Below are 23,751 nucleotides of genomic sequence, written 5' to 3'. Positions count from 1 at the left end.
ATTGTATTTTACTTTATAGAGGATTTGTGCCTACTTATCAGTCCATAGCTATTTATAAATACGACACCGTCTGGATAAGATTTCCTGAAACAGCAATTAGTTTCAGCACCACAAATTGAGCAAATATAATGTTGATAAATATAAAGTATAAATCTGATGTTCGAAAGTCAAGAAAGAATTATTCATTTGATAAAGGACAGGGTGTTGCAATTGAGGTGTAGCATCTCCAGTTCTGATTGGAATTTTTAAATAATAATTGTACACACATTGAACATAAATTTTGTCATATAAATTTTTTTTATATATTGATTTGTTAAAATATTATTAAGGTTTGAAACATTATTAAAATTTTTCGGAAAAAGTGGGAGATGAACGTTAAAATTAAAAAAAAAAAAGCGAATCGTATTACAAAATAATCAGCCGTTCACAACAATTTTCCAATGAAGGAGAACTCAAGCATCGATCGATGCTCGGATCCGAGTAATTACATTGATATTTAAATTACAAGCAATTCAAGACAATGTATTCAAAGATACACCGAAAACCTCCAATCAAAAAGTTTTACTTCAATGTTTGATGAAACATGAGAAATAAATTGGGAAAAAAATGTCAACCTCCCATAGAAGGCCTCTATGATTGAGTTCTAAAAATAAAAAATCAAGAAACCCATCAAATAAAATGCGTTGTGAATCTTTTATTCATAGAATGACCGTTAATTTACGTTATTCAGTTTGGTCATTATGGCATAATTTAAAATTCACAATTTTTTTTGACATATTTAAAAATATTTCATTAAAAACAATGTTTCGAAACCAGCGACCGTTTAAAAATTCGATCCTTAACTGGTAATGATTCGAAATGTTGGGGTTTATTCCCCATTTGGAATCAATAAATTACCAGATCCAACACAAAAACATCATTACAAAGTTAACAGTGATGGTTTTGAGTTATTATGGTTCAGTAATCAATTGATATGGTCAAAGCATCGCTGTCTTCTTCATCATTTAACAGTTTCAAACGAAGCAATCGATGCAACCTTATGTGTGATTGGTAATGACCAATTCTTGGCCGTGCTTCACAAGAGCGGCTTAATTTTTAATTCCTCTTCCATTTCAAATTGCAAAAATATTTCCACTCCACAAATCACTTCTATTACTTAGGTCACCTGAATCATCTATGTCACAGTATTTGGATTTTCCAATTTTATTTACATTATTTCATCCTTTAGAAGAAATTCGTCCTGTTGCCTTTAAACCTCCGGACGTATCGGTTTCTGTTCCCAAATACACAACTATTACTTCTCCTAGCAAAAAATCTTCTTTTAATGATATGTTTGATGACGACGAAAAAAATTTATCATACATCACAGATTTTAGCTTTGTTCCACTGCAAGTTTCTGATGAGAGAGGATATCTTCTTGCATCTTCTGAACAATCGATCACTATCTGGAAATTAACAGAACCTAATCAAAGCAGAGAACTTCTCTTTTCATCACCATATTTTATTCGTTCACCATGCATCAGATGGTGAGTACCAACAAGCAAAAATTATGAAATCATAAGTGAAATTTATTTTTTCAGTCAAAACCGATCAAGCTGCAAAACGATTTGACTTATTTTGACAATAATTTGCCATAAATTGTTATAAGGGGCGCCCTGTAAATTTCATTTATAGTTAACTATATAAATCGGAGTTTGTAAATTTATATATATGGCCAGTTGGTTGTAACATCAGAACATGGGACAAAAAAAATGGCCTTGAAAATCTATTTATAAATTTAAAATAATACTTTATAATATGATATTTATCAATCAAAAATTCATATCTAAGGATTTTCCGCATAACGTTTTGAGGTATTTATATTTGAAAAATTGTTGAAAACACGTTACTTTGTTGCCTTTTGAGGTAAATTTCATCGTCAAAATCTTAACCAGTTATTTCATTTATGAGTAATTTTTCGTATCCGTGTACAAGAGGATTCCAAAACAGGAATTTACCAGTCTGTAATTCAATTGAGGCCAATCTAAAAGCAAAGAAGGGACATTTATTAATGGGATTTCGAATCAAAATTGGATTCTGACTGCTTCAAAACACAGATCGACTAATAAAGTTGGAAGAAACATTGCTTCCAGGTATTATACGAAATTAAACAGTAAGTAAAACTACTTCTTAATATTTCTTTAATCAGATTTGATTAAAGCAGCCTCTGGCTTAGCTGTGGCTGATTGATTGATTGTGTTGTTTTGACCTAGACGATCATTTTGGGTTTAAAAACTGTATTGTATTGTATACAAATTTAAATGGAAAGTGAATAAATTCAAAGGAAATGAAATTTTTAATAAATTATTTTATCTTCATAAAAATTTGTCTGCTGTCATTATATGTTATATATTAGAATGTACTAAGCATATTACAAATAATTTTAAAATTAAAAATAAATCTATAAGAGGGAAAGTTGGTTGACCCTGTCTTTGAGAAATTTTCTCGATAAAATCAACACTATGGAAGATATTTATTGAAATTTACTCTATCAAATTGAGAGTCTATTCAATAGCTTTCAGACGTTCGATTTATACTCAATATTCATATCAATTATACATTCATGAGTGGTGTTTTCGAAAAAAATTGATTAATTATTTTGATGATCTTTGAAGTTTAATTAGGTTTTTATATTTTAATTGATATAAATAAAATTATGTAATCATTAATTTCCTAAACTTTAAATTTTGGGTATAATTATCGTATTTTATTGTGTTTCTAGAAATTTATATTTTGCAAAAATTTGCTTATTGTTAAATTTTGAGATTTAGTAGCATTAATAAGTAAACAGGTCCCCACAAACGCTTATATATCACGAATGAATATCTCCAAAGTATTTCATGCTCATTATAAAGTATTTTATGTTAATTGCACAGTATCAATTGCATTCAATTATTCCAACATTCCCACAAATTATTTATGGATTTAGAAACATATTAAATCAGAATTCTAATTTGATAATTAAAAAATTAACTAAAGAAATTATATTAACAATTTTTAATGATTTTTTTTTAGTATTATCTTGTCCTTATTTTTGCAATAATTGCTGCAGATGAATCGACAAAATTCTGAGATGTCATCAAATTAAAAAGTGTTTATATGGAATATAATAATATATATTTAATCAAGTTATATATTCAAACCTGAATTCGTTATATTTCTGAACAAAATATTGATTTTCCAATCGATGAAACAGTAAAAACAGCAAGACCTTTTACTCATTATTATTATATAGATTGTTATAATAATAAATCAAAAAATAATTTATTTAATCAAACTGGTTCCTTTCAGAGAACGAAATTTTAAGTAAAATTCGACAAGGTGATTGGAATCATTATTAATTATGAAAGTAACATTATTGTTTCTGATTTCTAATGTGATTGTATTCCAAATGTTTATGGACGATTAATTTTATTCATATAATAACAACATTCGTTTCGATAATAATCAAGAATTAAATGTTAATCAAATAACACAACATGATAAAGAATTATCTTTAAATATCAAATTTTCATTTTTACAATCTGCGATTGTTTCACTAATAGGATCTGATAATAAATTGATCCGAAATGAAGTTTTCCCATATGATCATAATTCAGGATTTTTCGAGAATCTTTCATGTGGGTTATTACAAAGTAAAAATGTACAAATATTTTATCTTACACTTAAAAAACTTATAAATGTTCATTTATTAGATGATATCGGAGATGAATGAATGAAAAGGGCAGGTGATTATAAATAAAAAAAGTACCCAATATATTTACCCAACACACACTTTAACACAAACATATTTATTTAGTAAATCGAATAAGTTTTCTAAATCAAATACATTTTCGAAATCAAATTGAATTATTATTAATACAGACATGTCTAGCGAACCATTAATAAAGCATTATCATTCGCATTATTGTGTTTAAATAATCGTACAATAACAAAATGACATTTTTCATTTTTTTTGAATTATGCTGCCGATAATTCACAACAAATAAATTTGAGAGTGCGGAGTTTTAAAGGAACTTTTTCATCAAACTTTGATAAAGTATACAATTTGATTAACACGATACAGCAATGTAAACTGGCATTTTTTCAGAACATTTTGATAGAATTTTTGGGGATTTGGATCTCACTTCAAATTAACAACGAATGCTTGTTTTAGAAAGAAATGAGCACGAATTCACTAAGGAAGAACAGCGTCGTTTCATTGATTCTCTTGACTTGTTCGAAATTTCAGAAAAAAATATACATAAAGGAGAATTCTGTATTGATAAAGGAATCATCAAATACACAGGTCAAATCGTTGCAATGAAAAGAGCCTTAACAGAAGATTCATATAAATCACTTGTTAATGAATTCAAGACGTTATGTAAATTATCACATCCAGCAGTCCAATCATTGGTTGGTTTTTATCCCAATCCTGATTACAAAAAGGCAGTTCTTATTACCCCGTTTTATATTAATGGTACTTTACGTAACATCATTAATTCACCTCCTTCAGAATGGAATTTACTCACAAAAACTATGATTATCTTCGGAATTGCTACTGGTTTAAAGTATCTTCATGAAAAAGGAATAATACATCATGATCTTAAAGTCGATAATATTCTCATTGATGATAACTTTCATCCAATTATTGCAGGTTTTGGTGATTCACATAAAAATCCTCAAGGAGAACTAATGTCTACCCTTCCATATATTGCACCTGAAGTTTTATCAGGAGGACAATATACACCAAAAACTGATGTATATTCATTTGGGCTTCTTGTAAATGAAATTTTTTCTGGATCTCCTCCTTATAAAGGTTTGAGTATTCAACAAATTAATGAGAACATCGCGGATGGTAATCCCCCTCAAATTGCTTCTGGAATACCGAATTTATTTAAAAAAATATTTATGAAATGCATTAAAAAGGATCCAAGTGAAAGGCCAAAATCAAAGGATATATTTAAGAAGATAAAAAATGGCCTTGATGATTTAAAAGTTAATAGATCAGTTCTTGACACATATAAAAATCAATTATTGGATTCAGCATTATGTCCATTAAATAATTTTATTATTCCAACACCTTTAATTGAACTTCCTGGAAAACAACACCCATGGAATGAAAAAGGATCTTATCCAATATTATTAGATGTATTTGAGTCTGTTTTGAAAAAAGCAGGAGATAGATCAATTGTTTTAGTGATGCTATTTGGTCCATATCAATCAGGAAAATCTACATTTCTTCGGACACTTACTGGAAACGCGGCATTTTATGCAGGTAAGGGTATAAAAAGTCAAACACAAGGAATTTTAATTGATGGTCCATATATTGTTTCTGATTTAATTAATAGGCTTGATGATGACTATTGTCAACTTAAAGAAAAATGTAATTCACTTGATATTGATAAGGATACAGCAATTTTTTTCATTGATTCACAAGGTATTGGCGATGAAGATTATGAATTAAATCTTAAACCAGTATTGGATAAAGTTAATGCAGTATTTACATCAATAACAACAATATGTCTTACTGTATCTAATTTCAATGATAAAGTTGATGATATGAAAACAATATTAACAACAATTCGTCGTGCACAACTTTCTTCATCTTTTCCATTATCAAAAGTTTATTTTCTTGTGAAAAAATATAGAGACCTAGATAATGTTTTGGATTATATGGATCCTGAAAAATATAAAGAAAATATTTCAGTTTTTACAAAATTATGGTGGAATGAGCATAATATTGCAAAAAACCTTTATAGGCCAGATTCATTAATGCCATTGCCACTCGGAGATGTTGAACATAATTATCCTGGTTATGTTAATACAGTGTATCAAAGTTTATATTATATTTTGAGTTCCATACCTAAAGTAAAATTTGAACCCTCTCAATACATACAAGCACTGACATATAGTTCTTATCCATTATTTGATCCATACTTTATGAACTTTATGAATCTTGTTTTGAAATTTGAAAACAAAAAAATACCAAATACACTTGAATCATCGCTTAGGCATTGTTGTGCGTGTTGTATGCTTCTTAATACAGTTATTATAATAGAAATGAATTCAAATTTTGAATCTGAAAATCCAGAAGATATCATAAAGAAATTAGAAATATTAATTAGTCTTTATGTAAATATTATATTACCATATATTTTAGGGAATGATGAAATACCATTCTTTGACTTTAACCAATATGTATGGGAAATTAAAAGTGATATGTGTTCATATGTAAATGCAAATAAAGCAAAATGGCAAAGTATAATGTCACAACAAAAGTTTTTAACCAATAAAAAATGGCATATTACAGGTGCATACGTAGCAATAGCCACGGCAATTGCATATATTCCAGTTATCGGGGATATTGCACTCTTTGCATTTGCTGGATCATATGTTTTAGGAATGAAATTAGAAAGCAATAATATTATGGCAGTATATAGAAAACTTGAAAATGATTTAACAACGACCTTTTATCCTTATATTTGGGAAAGAAGCATAAGAGAAAGAAAATTTAGCGTAATTGATATGAATAGATTTACAAAAAGATTGGTTAAAAGTGATCAACCATTATATGTATTTTATGATCAACCGAATCATGATTCAACACTTCTTTTTCAATCTTTAACAGGTATAAAACTTGATGCAAAAGATGATAAGTATATGATACTTCATGAAAATGTTACTACATCAAAAGTGATAACAAGATTTGAACGCTATGCCAAAAAACGAACAACTACACTTCCTTCACAAATAAGTTTCATCTATGCTAAAGGCATTAATGAAGAAGAACTTCGCAAGATCGAATCTACACAAGGAGTAAACACAATTTTTATTACGTCCTTTAAAGAAGGTGAGCGTTTAACAGTCTTACCGAAAAATGTACAAATGTTAAATGCTTTTATATTATCAGAGAATTATTTTCATTGGGGCGTAAATAAATTATTTTATAAGAAGGAAATGTGGCGCGTAAATAACTATTATAATGGAATCAATCGAAAATCTGTTCAATTTTTGCCAATTCATGCATCTGATTATCAATTTGATAAATATGGACCTCGATGCGTTACATCAATTAAATACGGGTGCAGATATATACTCAAGGATCCCAACTTGGTCTTGGAAAGTGATGAAATCAGTGAATTTGAAACAAATACACTGAAATATGAGCCAAATAAATAAAATGATTCTCAATTCCTTTTTTTTAATGTGTATGCAAGTAACGTTAACAACAAGCAAGAAGAACATAACAAGAATTCATTTGAGTAATTATGAATAAATTTAAAAGCCTGAACTATACACAATTCAACGTGAAAATGCATCAGGTTCAACTTCAAAAAATGCTTTTTTATCTTTGGTAACATGTACTAACAATTTAGCATTGCATAAAAATCAAATTTAATATGTTTATGTTACATCATTATTATCAGCATTTGGATATAATTATTTTAATCATCAAATGATTACTTTAAAAATAATATTTTTTTTATTTACCTACTTAACTACTAACCTAAAAGAAAATGGAAAAAATTTTGCAATTTTGGTGATCACAAAAAAAAAAATCTTAAAAAAATGCAAACCTTTTAACGATTAGACTTAGCAATGCGCTCGAGTTCATCCTTCTTACGAACAGCATAGCTGTCATTTGTATTTCCAACATGTTGGTCGAGAGAAGATTTACAAACTCGAGGAGATAACACTCCCTAGCCGATGGAAACCCTCAAAGGAAATATAGGGAGATGAAGTCTATTTAAACATCGACTGCAACTACTAGCTTGAGTATAATGAAAGTAACATAATCGTAATGAATTTGAATCTATAATAAAAACTTCTTTTATAGCGTTTATTTCGGCTTCAAAATCATGGTTCTTCCACAAGAATATGTAAGTCATTCTATATGTAACTCACAGTATATTTTGAATTAGTTCATTGTATCGAGGATAAAAATTGATCAAAGTTGATGAAATATATGCAAATAGAGTTAGACATTTTAAAAATGATCCGAATTTTTTATCGACATTTAATAACAGGAAGAGATTATAATTGTAAATAAAATATAATTGTAATTATTGTATATCATACATTTCATAATGTTATTCATAATGTATTGTAATGTTACTAATAATGTATTGTATAATGTTATACATTAATGTATTGTATAATGTTATTCATGATGTATTGTATAATGTTATTTATACTGTTATTCATTAGTGTAACGAATATTGTTATTCATTATTAATGTAATGTATAATATATTGTATAATATAATGTATAATGTTATTCATTAATGTAATGCATAATGTTATTCATAAATAAATATAACAATAAATGATTAATAATATATAATGATGAATGATAAATATTTAAGATACATTATGATGAATAATAATGAATGAATAAAATAATTAATGATGAGTAAATGCATAAATTATCATATAATGTTTTAATGATCATCAACTAAATTTTGAATGCAATCTAATTGAGATTTAAAAATTTAATTTGATAAAATTTATAAAACTCTGATATAGTCAATAATTATCGATATTTATTCATATAATAGTAATAAAATTATCAGTTTATCATTTTTAATTAAAATATTTTTATTTCAAACAAAAAATCACTTTTGAGTTAAATATCGTACGTCAAATTTTTTTGAATGTGTTGTTTTTATTTACGGTTTTTCCACGTAAGAATTGAATACTCATTCAATAATTCAATTAAACTCAATTTTTTTGGTAAATATCATCATTTTTTCCCATGAATACAAGATATTTTAATCCAAAAAAACATTATAGATATATATTCTTGAATGTGTAGATTCGATTAATGCTATTGGAATTTTAAAATTAAAATATTTTTTCAAATTAATCTTATTTCATCATATAATTAATTTTTCGAAAATTTAACATTAAATTATTTTATTACTTTATATAAGCTATATTATATATTAATTTTATCAATAATTATTAAGTTTGATTTTCGAAGTTAGAAAAAAATGAATAAAATTGCAATATTTTTCGGTTAGATCGGCGTGCATTCAAAAAAGTGCGTATTTGAATAGTTTATTACGAAAAGCGCGTATAAAAGTGCGTATGTAAAATACGCTCCCGTTATTATTAGTCATATAAAATTTTGGATTTTAATCGGATAAAATTAGGTGTCAACCGGGTTTTTACCTAGTCAACCGCCTATTTGCTGCCATTCTAATACTATCGTAATTTGCTTATGAATAATCATTAACTGTTGCAACCCACTAGTAGCTTCATGATTCAATTGATTGATTTACAACCTGATTATGTTCCTGATTCTCCTTGATATATGGCCTTCTATGGATCTCCTAGTTATTATATAGTGAATTCATTGATGTGAGCAGATATTGTTTCTTGTGCTCTTCTTCACCATTTATATTTCGCATAATCATGTCTTCGAGTTCATGAAGATCAATGTTCCAAATTTTCACAACATACCTAATTCGATCATCGTCTTTTCCTTTGTATTCATGTTCATAAATATATAAGCCCTTTGCTTCATATATTTTGTGACATTGCCTTTCAGTAAATGTTATGTTTTCTTTACTTGCTACAGCGAATGCACATCTTTGATAACCAACAGGAAATTGTTCACGGTATTCAGTAACTTTGTCAATTTGCTTTTTAGATGGCTCTATAGCTTTTCTTCCTCTGGGGACAATTGGGTATTCGATTTTGGCTTTTGTAAATTATTTTTTTGATCTTTTGAGGCAGATATTTTGTCGTCTTATAATTAAACGCACTGGAACATCGTTCATGATTTTGTTTTCGAGATACAAAATTCGTTCATTTAAGAATTTTCTGATCTTGTAGCTTCCGCTCTGCATTTTATGTTACTTTTTATGTAAACTATACAATATTATACTATAAGAAATGAATACTTTATCACATGTGAACAACGATAGAGAACGTTATAGTAATTACGGGTACTCCGAAATATTTTGACATCACTGACTTTTCGAATAATGTAAATCATTGAAAATTAGCGGCCGTTAATTTCAGCAACGTTCCGATATACAACACATTTCAAAGAAAACCACATATCAGAAGTGAATTTATTGCTTCACTCAAAAGGATTGATACAAATTATTTGCCATTAAATTAATTTATCAATCGTGAATTAAATAATGATAGAAAAGAATTTTATTTAAAAAACAATGTATTGAATAAAAGTCAATAACAAATATTAGTATTAGATAGCATTAATACATACAGAAACATTCAAAAATCGACATCAATAATATATAAATCCGATATCAAAACTCATTATTTACGACTGAATTTAGGTAGTTGATTATACCTTCAGCTTGTTCATATTTGTTTAAATCGCTCAATTTTCCGACATAAATATATCACAATTCGTCAAATAGTTAACTGGTTCAGCCGTTCTCCCATAACACTACAAAGTATAGAACTTCATGATTATTCTCATACCTGAAATAATAATCAAGGATGAAATATACTCCGTACTTTTTCTCCATAAAAATGAATAATGATATGATAATCAATTACAATAGTACTGAAGTTGTATCAGTGCATTTTTTGCAAAATTGACTAACTTTACAACAATGATAAGATAAATGTCAGTACGCTTTTTTGGATCTAAATCTACCCGCTTATTATTTAGAGTGAGAGTTAACATTGCATATTCATAGCCGTAATGGAAAGACATTGCTAGAATTTCGGCTCACATCTTTTGACAATATAATGAAATACTGGGATGCTCTGGTCTCGGATAATATTTAGTAGTTCGAACCCTCTCATTTGTCTCATTATTTGTTTTTGAACAGAACAATAAGTATATTTACTTTTAGTAATGTTGTCAAAAAGAAAAAGGATTAATTGGCAACCAACTCCAGTAAAATTAAATGAATCGCAAAAAAGTGAAAGATTTTGTGCTTTTTTCCCTAATGTATATTTTTGTAGGCATTAAAGGTAAAGTCACCTGATACTAATTCACTCATTAAATACGACTATTAATCATTTAATACTATTTATCCGACTCCAAGTTAATGCGCTACAATTAATTGCTATTGGTGCCTCGTTTAGTTGTTTGTATCTCTTGTGATTATTGTTTAGATATTATTAAGTTGTTCGTGTCTCATTCTCCATTATTTAGAACTAATTTATTCAAGTTAATAATCTTGAATACTCATTTCTAATTTTTTATTTTTTGGGTCTTGATGAATCATTCTCAATTCACAGAGCTATCATTCTGAATAATTTTGATTATAGCAGAAAATTATCTTATTAATTATAGGGTGCGTGGAAAGTTCGTATAATTTTTTCCAATTTTGAATGTTTTTAACAATTAATGGTACTGTTCTACAACCGTGGGAAATTTGAATAGGTAGTATTCAAAAAGTGGAGACTTAATTCAATCGTGATGAAGAATTTGAACTAGGTGTAATTTGCATTCAAAAATTAACTTTCAATTTTTTTTCTAAAGAAATATTTTCATTCAATATCATTTTGAATAATTTACGATTTTCGCCATGTTTTTTAAACGAAAATAAAATTCGGCATAGATGCTGAAACAAATATTATTAAATAGCAAGTTATCGACATTGCATACATTATACATTGCATTAATTAAAATGAATCAAAAAAAACAATTATTATTATCAAAATAAATTACGATCAAGAAAAAGGATATTGTAAAATATTTAATCGTCTCTGTATTACAACACAAATTTTATATCAATGTTACATTAAAATTCATTTTTGACTTAATTAATATTTTACAGATTGAGCAATAATATCAATTGCTTCGTATATAAATTTTTGTGAATTGTCATGTTCTACATATTAATTATGTTTTATTAGTTTAAAATTTTATAAAATTTAATCTATACAACGATCAGAGCAATTAAAATAAAAAGAAAAAATATACAATGTTATGTGGAAGTTGGATGGAAATAATTAAATCGATTGCTCATTGAAATAATAATGTAAACATTGATTTGTAAACTTTTTGAATATAATTAATCATATGAGCTTTATTTCTGATATTAGAATAAGTTTGAATTCATCTTTAACTAAACCCCATGTTCACTATGTATTATCTATATCAAATGAAAGTCGTTCAAATTATATATTTGCCAAATTATATTTGAATGATTTGAGCAGATGTTGGTACATAAAATAATGAAAAGAAACACATATAAGTGAGAATAAAAATATATTATAAGTAAGTGAAAATAAATGAGAATAAATGAGAATTAGCACATATAAGTGAGAATTAACATGAAACAATGAAATAAACACATACAAGTGAAAACAAATACAGTTAGTAACAATGAGCGCTTATAGATGAGAATTAACATGAAACAATAAGAATCGAAAAGCGGAAAATGAGATATTACAACATTCATTCCACACCATATTTGCCAAATTTTATTCTTGTCCAAAAAACATAGCGGAAATTGTAAATTATTCGAAATGAAATTGAATGAAAATATTTGTCCAGAAAACGAATTGAGAGCCAATTTTTGAATGCGAATTACACCTAGTTCAAATTCTTCATTATGATTGAATGGGGCCTCCACTTTTTGAAGAGGCAGTATTCAAATTGCCCACGGTTGTAGGATAGTCTTGTTTTAATTATTCATATTTATATAAATGATTTGAATTATTCTTTTGCGTATAGAGATTTATTTAGACTATGATATCTCATATAGGAAAGGAAAAAATTGCAATTTAATCTTCATTGCAAGAGTTGATTTATTTCATCTTCATCTTCATATTTTGGAGTTTCGTTGCTAATTAAAGTACGACCAGGTGGAAGGTATTCAGAATTCACGATGCCGAATTTGTGTTGCCTTTTCTTTTTGACTTCATCGATTTTTATATTAAAATTTAAAAGTTCATGAAATCCCGGATTCGAAACCAGCTTATGGGCAACAAATTCAACAACTCTCTTACCAGCAACAGTTTTAGTACTTATTCCTGCCCTGAATACCCCACGAATGTTAAATGATGTTGTGGTCTGCTTGTATGTTTTTTATATAACTATAATTGCATTTTCAACCATTTTTTGGTATTCTTTATCCTTAACAGTATTTTTGATTTTTTTAAAAACGCCAAATAATGACAAATCAAGGGCTTGGTAAATGTTTGTGGTACGGGGAGGAAAACATTAAACACTTACTTTATTTTCTTTTGAAACTTTTAAATAATCAACGTTACAATGCCCACGATAAGAATTTATTAATAAAATTGCTACATACTTCTTAACTTCATATTTTTCTATAACACATTTGATATATGATATCAATACATCATTAATATATTCTTTAAATAACTCAGAATCAACGTAAGGTGGATTTCGAATCCGAATCATTACATCTTCATCTTGTCGTAAGCCGTTTTATCATAAATCATTACTATATTAGTGTTTGGTTATTAACATGGGAGTAAGAGCATCACCTGCTGTCGAAACACATGTAAGGAGTGTCATATGCGTTACTTTTCTTGTTGAAGAATGATGAACATTGTTTGAGTTAATTTTGACATCAACAAAAACTTTCTTCGGTTTTCGATCTTCCCAAGATGAAGTTCCTACTCCATCTAAATTAAAAATATATTTTGTTAACCTTCCATCCACATGTTTATGCATGTTTTGTAAGTGTTATTATAAATGCTCTCTAGGAACTGTCATTCTTGTGTCTTCTTGAGAGAGTGATCTACATTTTTTAATTTTATCTCTATTTCTATAATAAAATTGATTTATACATTACTTTGTTATAGATAAATCAAATTTTTCTTTGATAAAATATAATAACTGCCTTTGGGTCATTGCATGACCTCCATTAGATGAATCAATAATTGCTTGAACAATTATTTATTCTTTATCTTCATCTAATGCTCTATGTCGACCTAAAGGTTTTGGATCTTGTGGGCAGTTTGAGATACTTCTAGATATCGTTTTACGACACATATTAAAGTCGAATGCTAGTTGATTAAAAGTGGAAGTAATATTATCGAATTCAGATGCAAATTTGTAGATGAAAATAAAGCTGATGATTTTTATATTCTAAGTTCATAAAGTCAGGATTTATTAATAATGATAGAGTAAATATTTGAGAAATATAAATAGTATCTAATTTTTGTTTAATTTCATCTAGTGGCATTGCTAGTGTTAATGTTGACATTGAGAAAAATGAGGTTTTATTAAATATTATTTATTAACGTATTTTAACGTATGGGACCACTATGATTCCTGGGACACGTTCAAATCCCTAACTGTATGTGATAGAACAGTTAGGAGAAAGTTTAAATTGCATAAAAAAAAATTGGAGTGAATCCAGAATGTTATTCAACATATTCTTTTCGTAAAGGGGCCGCTCATGAAGCATCATTGGCTGGAATTGCTGATTGCAAAATTAAAGCCCAAGGAAGATGGATTTCTTCATGCTATCAACGTTATACTTCTATCCAAATGATTGAGGCTGGAGATACAATTACAGTAAAGACCCAATAAAAACTCAATTTAAAGTTGTGCATATAATTTTTTATATGAGATTGAAAAAGTTGTGACACAAAATTATCAAAAATTTTTCTTAGAATTCTTGTTTATATATTCAAATAATTGCAAACGAAATAGTAATTTAATTTAATATTGAAGTTCTATCTATATTATCGGTAAAAATTGCTTCTGATAATGTTAATTGGAAAAAATGAGGGAAAAGTTTCATTAAGCACTCATCATATTCTTGATAATGTTTCTATTAAACATAATAAGATAACAAGATAAATGTGACTTTTTTGAAGTTATTCTATAGCGTATACATTTTAGTATATGAACTTCATATTAAGTAAATTTTCAAAAGAATATCATCGTAAGTGACTAATCCATGTAAATATATATCCAATTCCGAAAGCAGCTTAACTCTCCTGCATGGTATTCTTAATGAATCCCTATATTTTTCTTCAATACTATCGAATGAAGGTGTGCGTTCGATTAGATCATTAACTAATTTAAGCCATCCAGCGTCAAACGCATCCAATGATATTGATTGGTGGCAATTCATTAATATTTTTAGCTAAATTTTTAAATATATTTGTTATTTTGGAATCTGCAAAACCATTTTTCTTAATAAAATTGGGAAACACTTTCAAAAATAAGATGAAATAGCATGGGGATCTTGAAATTTTCTAATGAAATCATTTTCCTGATCAGTTTTTGACGTGTTTAATTTGTTTTTGAGCAATAGGGTTCTGTTTTCAGTTTTTCAATTTGATGATTTAATTTATTAATTGTAAGTTTCAATGATTTTACTTCCTTGAGTATATCTCTGCGTCTGTTTACTGGTTGTTGCTTTTTAACCAATTTAGAACTATAAGGAGAGACATTTTCGATGTCCCAATACACTGATCAGTGTGTCACACAAGTAACACTCACACATCTGATGATCGATCAATTTTCATTCAATAATATCTTTTGCTAAAAAAAATAACTGAGTCAAAAAAGATTGTCTTATGTGTTTTATAGGATATTTAAATAAAAAAAATCTGTCGAAAAGTATTCCGTGTCAACCGTTCTACAATATTCTTTATTTCAAAAAAGTGACAATTCAGCGCCCAAAGGCAACATATGGAACCTGATTTTTTGGGATTTCAGTCCAAATTAATTTTATACAAAATCATAGGAATTGTTGTTTGGGCAGTTCTATTTAATGTTATAATCGATTTTATTTATCAATATGTTTTAATTATATTTGGCATTCAATTTTCATGGGAATTCGAGATCCTTTCATTCATGGTTCTAATTGCTTTAGCATATATCCATATTAAAGCTCTTACAAGTGTACCAGTAACTTGGCGCGTTCTTCCTGCAAAAAAATTACTCATAAGAATAATATGGTTTATTTGTTTCTTCCTTTTTACAGACATACAACTTCTTTCTGCTTCAACTAATCCACAAATAGCAGCCTTTATGGCGTTCTTTATAACACTTATTTTCACATTTGAACAAAATTTTGTTCCATATATTAATTTTACAAAAAAATCTCGTTTTCAGAAAGTATTTGAAACCTACCATTCACATTTTTTAATATCAATTATTATTGGTCTTATTTTCATGTTCTTTTCAACACAACTTTTAATATCCTCGATCAAAGTTTTTATTGTTTCAGAATTTTTCTTAGCAACCACATCTGTTATTAGTGGTGAAAACATTAGTTTTGCCTCATCAAATAATAAACGTCTCATCCAAGGCTTAAAGTCCACAGGTTACATCCAATTTTTAGCGTACAACGACTTATATCATATCTCTGGTGGTAATGAGATCAGCCGTAATTTCTTATTTAAGTATCCGACAGGTCATATTTTTGACATTGTCATTAAAGAATGCATTTTACCATTATTTGAAAGTTATAGACGAAAACATCAGCTTCTGCATCAGTCAGGAAGCACAAGAGTGCCAATGCATTTATTCCATGATTCAAATTGGCGAAGAAGTCAAATCGATCGTTCCAATCTTCGACATAACAACCGAAGTCCTACGCCAAATCGTAATCTTATTCAGAACCCAATTAATAACAGAGTTAATCAAGTGATTAAGCAAATGTTTTTCATTGTTTCAAGAGAAGATATGAATCAATATAAAAGAGAAACAGCTGCAATCGAATCTTCAACAATTGTAATGTTAAGTGTTCAATCGATTGTTAAATTAATGTATGTGTTTCCGAAAGAAGATAAATTTGGAATTGGGCAAAAATATATCGAAAATATTCTCGAGGGTTTAATGAATGTGTCAAAAGAATTGGAAATATCATTGCAATATGGATTCTTGTTGCCTTCGTTCGGGAGCAATTGGATAGCAAATAACCCAATAGATCTTATCATAGAAACAAAGGAAACTGTTGATTGGGGAATTAAAGAAATTATTAAAAGATTCAAAAATAAATTGGATACGTCAAAATTATCAAAAGAAAATCAGGATATATTAAAATAAAAAATAAATTCTTTTTGTTTTTAATGATATTTAAATTTGATTTAAAAATCGTTAATCATTTTCTTAATAATTATTTTGATACAACAAATTTATAGAAATTCTATTTTGATTTTGAATTCCACATTTAGCTAAATATTTTAAAAGCTTAAGTTTAGACAAATGTTAACTCTACTGATATCATAAATTATTATCTGATTATTAATAAAATTATTGTTTAGAAAGAACATATAAATAAGAAACATGATAAAAATTTAATAGAATAAAGCAGATATTAGAAAAGATTCTCTTAGTCAAAGCCTAAGTAAAAGAACTCCCATTTTCCCTTCCCATATGAGAGAAATAACAATCATTTCCTGTTTTAAAAGGTTCTGCGCCACATTTATAACATCAACGAGCTCCACACGCACATGTAATATGATTACAGCCCGTGATTTTCTCAGTTTGATAAACAATTTGTGGGTATCTTTCCATTGAAATTTATTACAATATCTTTTTGATGCCATTCATTACAACTCAAGCAAAAGCACATATTACACGAAAGAATAGCACAATTCATTTGTCCTTCTCTTGGCTTCTTCAATATTATTATTGGATGATAAGGACAAAATGTAACAGTTTCAGGATGTAAATACATTGCTTGATAACATACTGCTGTAAGCTATGCTTTTCCCTTCTCAACAGTCATAACATTTTTCGAGATAAGCTTATCATAATAAATGCGATAAAGGTAATTTTGACCATGATTCTTCACCCCCATCTTTATCATAAACTATAGTTAATAAAGGAAAGATTAGTAAGTAATTGAAGCTTTTCGAAATCAATTCCATTTTCTTCAACGAAGAAAGAATTTGCATTCGAAGTAATTGATCCAATGGACATTCCATAGGTATTTAGTTTCAGGTTCTTAGTCTTTATAAAATACTGTGATTGGTGAGTTATTTTTATTAACATTATTTTTTATTAATAATGTTTTTAGATTATAAGATAAAAGGGGAAAATAAAAAAGTTTTGAACACACAAAACAAGGTTTTGTTATAATATCATGTTATGATTAATTAACGTTTATAATGATCTTATAAAATCAATTAGTGAAACAAGAAATAATAAAAAGATATATATTTTTTGGGTAAGAGCGTGTGTGCGTTTCCATTTCAATATAATAGGATTTATCTGGTGATCACTAGTGATCTGGTGAATGTTAAATAATTATAAAAAAACATTTCTCTTATTAATAACTCTTATATAATTATGGATAAGCAATCAACTCTTGTTAAAACACTTCTTTTCAAATTAGTTGATAAAGATATATAAATCAACCAATTTTGATATTCTTACTTCTCATGATGAAAGTAAAAGATCATTAATAGTATTTCCTCCAAAGTAAAATGCTAATCATAAATCACCTGTAAAACAATATCAATTTATTACAAATAATAAAAATAGTGTTGTTGTGAGATCTGTAAATGATATCCTTAATGATCTTAATATTAAAATAATTATTCCTCAACCAAGTGATATTCAACAAATTATAAATTTAAATGATAACTCTGATTGCAATATAACTAATGAGTTTGCAATTAACGTTAATATATGGTTCATAATGATGCAGGAGGAATCAAATTAAAAGATGAAATAACATTATTTCCTCTATTTCCTCAATTAATAGCTTACCAAATTAAGTGATTAATAAAGTATATGATTTTATTTATAATAATTGTAATCTTACTCCTAAAACAAAATCTAATTTTCGGTGAATTGAACTAAAAAAATTAATAATTTTACAATCTTAAAAAATACATTTTACCAGTTTAATTTCAATCCAATAAATGTTAAGTTAAATGTTGCTATTCTTAAAGAAATATTAACAATTGATAAAATTTATTCAAAACCGTTTTAAATAAAGCAAAATCCAATTTTAGCATGTCAAAAAAACCCCACAATTTTTGTATACTTTATTCCCACAGCTCAATTTATGGCCATATTAAAAAATGAAAAATACTGGTGTTTCTGTATATAATACTTTAACCAAAAATGTATCCCCGATTCAAATCGAAAATGGAAAACCTCTTCGTGTATATACATGTGGTCCAACTGTTTATTCAGATTCACATCTTGGTCATGCAAGGACCTATGTTACACTTGATATGATTCGTCGTATCCTAAGCGAATACTTCAATATTCCACTTCAATGGACCATGAACATCACTGATATTGATGATAAAATCATCGACTCTTTCAATCAAGGGAAAACCGGTTGTTCTACCATATTTGAATATTCACGAAACCGTGAAAATGCTTTTTTCAAAGATATGGATTCTCTCAATGTTCGTCGTCCTGATTCACTTCTTCGTGTTACCGAAGTTATTCCGCAGATCATTGACTTTATTAAGACCCTTGTTGAAAAAGGTTTTGCTTATGAAAAGGCTGGAAGCGTTTATTTTGATGTTCAACAATACATAAATTCTGGCTTTAAATATGCAGAGCTTGAAGCAGGTTCATATTCCGAGGAGAATAGACAATCAGATGATCTTGCTGAGCTTGGAAAGAAGAATTCAGCTGATTTTGCATTATGGAAAGCTACCAAACCAGGCGAACCTTTCTGGGATTCACCTTGGGGAAAAGGTCGTCCAGGTTGGCACATTGAATGTTCCACGATGTCAGGAATTTTCTTTGGTGATCATTTTGATATTCATTGTGGCGGGATTGATCTTCGTTTTCCACATCATACGAATGAAATTGCGCAATCCCAAGCCAAATTTGGCGTTGATCCATGGGTTCGCATCTGGATTCATACCGGACAGCTTAAAATTAATGGCGAGAAAATGTCAAAATCACTTGGCAACTTCAAAACGATTTCGTCATCATTAGAAACACATGATTGGCGCACACTTCGTATGGCATTTGCACTTGTTCCATGGCAAAAAGTATTAGAACTTACTGATGGTTTAATCGAACATGCGAATTCCCTCTTAAGTAAGATCACCAATTTCTTACAAAATGCGGAAGCCATTCATAGCACTGGACATGCCACTGATGTTCATGAATTCAATGAAGTTGATAATGAATTTTCACTTTTATTGACCAAGACATCGCTTGATGTTGAATCCGCATTCTCTAATAACTTCAATATTCCACAAGTTCTTGAATTAATATCACAACTTATTACAAGTGCAAATTCCATGAAACCAAACAATGGACTCATATTATCATCCGCACGTTTTATAAAGCGTATTATGAATATCTTAGGCTTCACTAAAGATTCATGCAACTTATCCGAAAGCACAGCATCAAATCTTGGCGCTGTCGCAGAATCTCTTGCACATCATCGCCAAGAAATTCGTGTTCCTGCACGTTCGTTATTAACTGATACGAAAGCTATTGCACAACTTTTAGGAGTCGACATAAGAAAGCCGCGACCCGACAATGATGAAGAAGCACAAAAGCGTTATGATGCAATTAAACTTCTTGACGAACATACGAAATCAATTTTGTCATTGATGGATAAGCAAAGAGATATTACATTACCTGCACTTGGAATTAGACTCGAAGATAGTAACAATGGAGTTACATTTAAACTTTGCGATCCAGAAGATGTCGAAGCGAAACTTAAAAAACAAGCGCAAATGAAACATGCACAAGAAGTTAAGAAACAACAACAGCAACAAAAGGGTAACAAGAAACAGGCAGTTGTCGTCGATCCTGCGGTTTTCTTTAGAGAACAAACTGATAAATATTCCGAATGGGATGAAACAGGTTTCCCAACAAAGGATGCAAAAGGTGAACCATTGTCAAGAGGACAAATAAATAAATTGAGGAAGCAGCAGAAGTTAATGCAGGATAGATTTAACAAGGCAAATCAAAGTAAATAAATCAGAATAAAATTAAAATTTTTATGAGAAATTTCGAAAATAAACATTTCATTGTCTAAAATAGAACAAAATTATAAATAAAATCTTTGCGTTTCTAAATATGATATAGAATTAAGTTTTTGCTTTACTCGTACGGTATTCTTTGATGTAATTTGATCGGCATGTGAATTGAGTGTGTTTGTTTGGGAAATCAGCGGTTTTTGATCATTTCAGGTACAAACTGTATAAAAATGTAATTAATAATATAATATATTTTAAGTAATTATTGAATACAATAAGTTAGATAAAAATATAATAATATAATTATAGAATTATTCAAATTTATTAAAAAAAATATTTTTCATATAAAATTACATGAAAAATTATCATTGCCTTCATTTTGTTTCATCTTTAAATTCTTAAAAACAACTTTAAGTACTGTTGTACTTCGGGGATACTTGTTTTATTATTCATCTTGAAAACAAATGATTGAGTTACTTTACTTCAGCTTGAGTTACCATCTGACATGTTATATGAAAAATTAATGCAAGAAGAAACAAATGTTCCAGAACTTCAAGAAACTTTAGAAATTATCAGTGATATCATTTCGATTTGTCATAACCATCCTGATTTAAAAGGCGTTGCAACACATCGTCTTAATGAATTATTATATCAATTTGATTCAAAGGAAGGCGGGATCCAAGTGGGTAACAAGTCTCGTGCAGAAAGAGCTATTGAAGATCACTTGTTATTATTAAAGAAAAATCATAAACCCATCAAACCAACTTCAATTGTTTATAGGGATATTGCAATGTTTCTATCAAAAAAACATGATTTACCTTTTGACCCCAAAACTATCAAGAAAAAGACAGATTTGGTACGATGGTTTAACGAAAATTGGACAACAATACAAGACCAGTTTTTCTTATTACTTGACCAACACCCTGACAATAAGTAAAATTATTTTTATTATAACTAATAAACTCTATTTTTAAAACAAATTTGGTTAAAGCATGCTTTAATTTTTATTCGTAGCTTCAGGCGGATCGAGAATTAATTGAAATTTCACCCAGCACTTTTTTGGAAAGTGCCAAATTTACATGTTGGCATTAATTGGAAATTGTCATTTACCAAACTCACGGGTAAAAATTAATAAGGATAACGACAACAATAAAGAAAATTTTAAAAACATTAAAATACAAAAACAATATAAAACAAGTTATGATCAAAAATTCAATTTAACATGGGATATAATGATACCCAAAGTACACAAACACAAAAAATAATATCATATGTAAAGGAAAATGGCATGGGTGTTGATATAACTGATCACAATGTTCTTGCAAAATGAATGCATATCCATTTGCAAGAATAAATCAAAAAAAAAATCATTTATTTGATTAATCACATTAGATTTTATTTAAATAATTTTTTATTATTATTAAATCATTCCTTAGTCAATCATCAGACTGACTTCAGCTTTGGAGCAATCTAAAATTATCATTGAAACAATCTGAGATGAGAGGATTTCACGAAAAACTATTTTTTCATTAAAATGTAATTAATTCCTGAAAAACCAGACATGGGCAACGTTAAATTTTCTGATTGTTATTTCCACTTTTCAACGTTTAGGGTGCAAAAAACGTTGCGAAGGCTTGTTACGTTTTTTTTAACGTCAAATAGCTATGAAACATTCAAAAAGTTAAATAAAATAAATAATATATTCAAAACAAAGAATAATAACACGCGATGAAAATTAATTCACATCATTTTTTATTAGTAGAATGCAATCAATATGATTGATGGGGTTTTTTATATTTTCGAAATATAAATTTTAAAGAAATGAATTTTAATCAACATCAAATATTAATAATTCTTCAATTTTATGTCGACAATGGAAATTTATAGACGAATCAAATATTACCTATTTTTTATATGTCTCAAAAGATTGTGATTTACTTCTTATCTAATATTTTATTGATCCTTCGAGATATGAATTAAATCATAAAAGTTTTGATATTTTATTAAATTCTATGATTTATCAAAATTTTACTTTTGAACATTATTAATGGAATTGTCATTTAATCAAATTGTTGGTTTTATGCAAATATTCACAAATTAATCTATTAGGGTATAAAAATAAGATGAATGAGATAATAGGGTTTAGCTTTATCCCTCCAAGAAACTCTGTTAAACTAACGGAACATGCAAAAAAAATCCTCATTCAATGGGCAAACTATCAACTACAAAATGGAACCAACTACAAGAAAGTAGTGTTTTAGAACGAGAGTTGGTTATATAATGGGAATCAATGGATGTGGAGAAGAAGTGATAATTATTCTTCACAAATTTGTTCTGAAAAAGTGGCACATCCCCCAAAAGTAATGATTTGGGGTGCCACCGGTGGTAACCGGTTACAATATCATAAGTAATTTGATATCTGTTGAGGGACCAGTGAATACTGAATCATATGTTTTTGATATCATAATCGGCAGTGATGTGTTGAAAATGAGGCATACAAAGTATATGGACAAGGAAAGTGGGTGCTGCAACAAGATAATGCAAGGCCTCACATTGCAATGAAAAATCTAGAGCAAACAATGAATAAAAAAGAATAAACAAGAATGAGTGATAATAAATATAAGCAAACAAATGAATAATCAGATGAGAATAATCAATGAAAAATCAAGAACAAACAATGAATAAACAAGAATAAACAAGAATTAATTAGAATAAATAATAATGAATAAATGATAATAAACAAGAACAAACAAGAATTATTTAAGAAAATAAACAAGAATAAGCAAGGATAAATATAAATGAATTAAAAAAACAAACCAGAATAAATGAGAACAAACAATAAGCAAATTAAGTTTGAAAATGAATGAACAAGAATTAT

At 28.2% G+C, this 23,751-nt stretch overlaps 2 protein-coding genes across 2 annotated transcripts; both read left to right on the top strand.

The window, feature by feature from the left end:
* Window positions 1-4,182: 4,182 nt before the first annotated feature.
* GO595_008336 (TKL family protein kinase) lies at window positions 4,183-6,541 on the top strand (the record flags this gene model as incomplete). Its single annotated transcript, XM_067921899.1, has 2 exons — window positions 4,183-5,608; window positions 6,522-6,541. The coding sequence occupies 2 exons, from the start codon at window positions 4,183-4,185 to the stop codon at window positions 6,539-6,541; spliced, it is 1,446 nt and encodes a 481-aa protein (XP_067771481.1).
* Window positions 6,542-18,992: 12,451 nt separating this feature from the next.
* On the top strand, window positions 18,993-20,873 carry GO595_008335 (cysteinyl-tRNA synthetase; the record flags this gene model as incomplete). The annotated part of the gene is made up of 1 exon (XM_067921898.1): window positions 18,993-20,873. One exon carries the CDS (start codon window positions 18,993-18,995, stop codon window positions 20,871-20,873), a length of 1,881 nt encoding a protein of 626 aa, XP_067771480.1.
* Between the last annotated feature and the right edge of the window lie 2,878 nt (window positions 20,874-23,751).

The sequence above is a fragment of the Histomonas meleagridis genome, assembly GCF_020186115.1.
Source record: "Histomonas meleagridis strain 2922-C6/04-10x chromosome Unknown contig_67, whole genome shotgun sequence".
In the NCBI taxonomy this organism is placed as follows: domain Eukaryota; phylum Parabasalia; order Tritrichomonadida; family Dientamoebidae; genus Histomonas; species Histomonas meleagridis.
The sequence above is the reverse complement of the archived record's forward strand: the minus strand, read 5'-3'. Positions and strand labels throughout refer to the sequence as shown.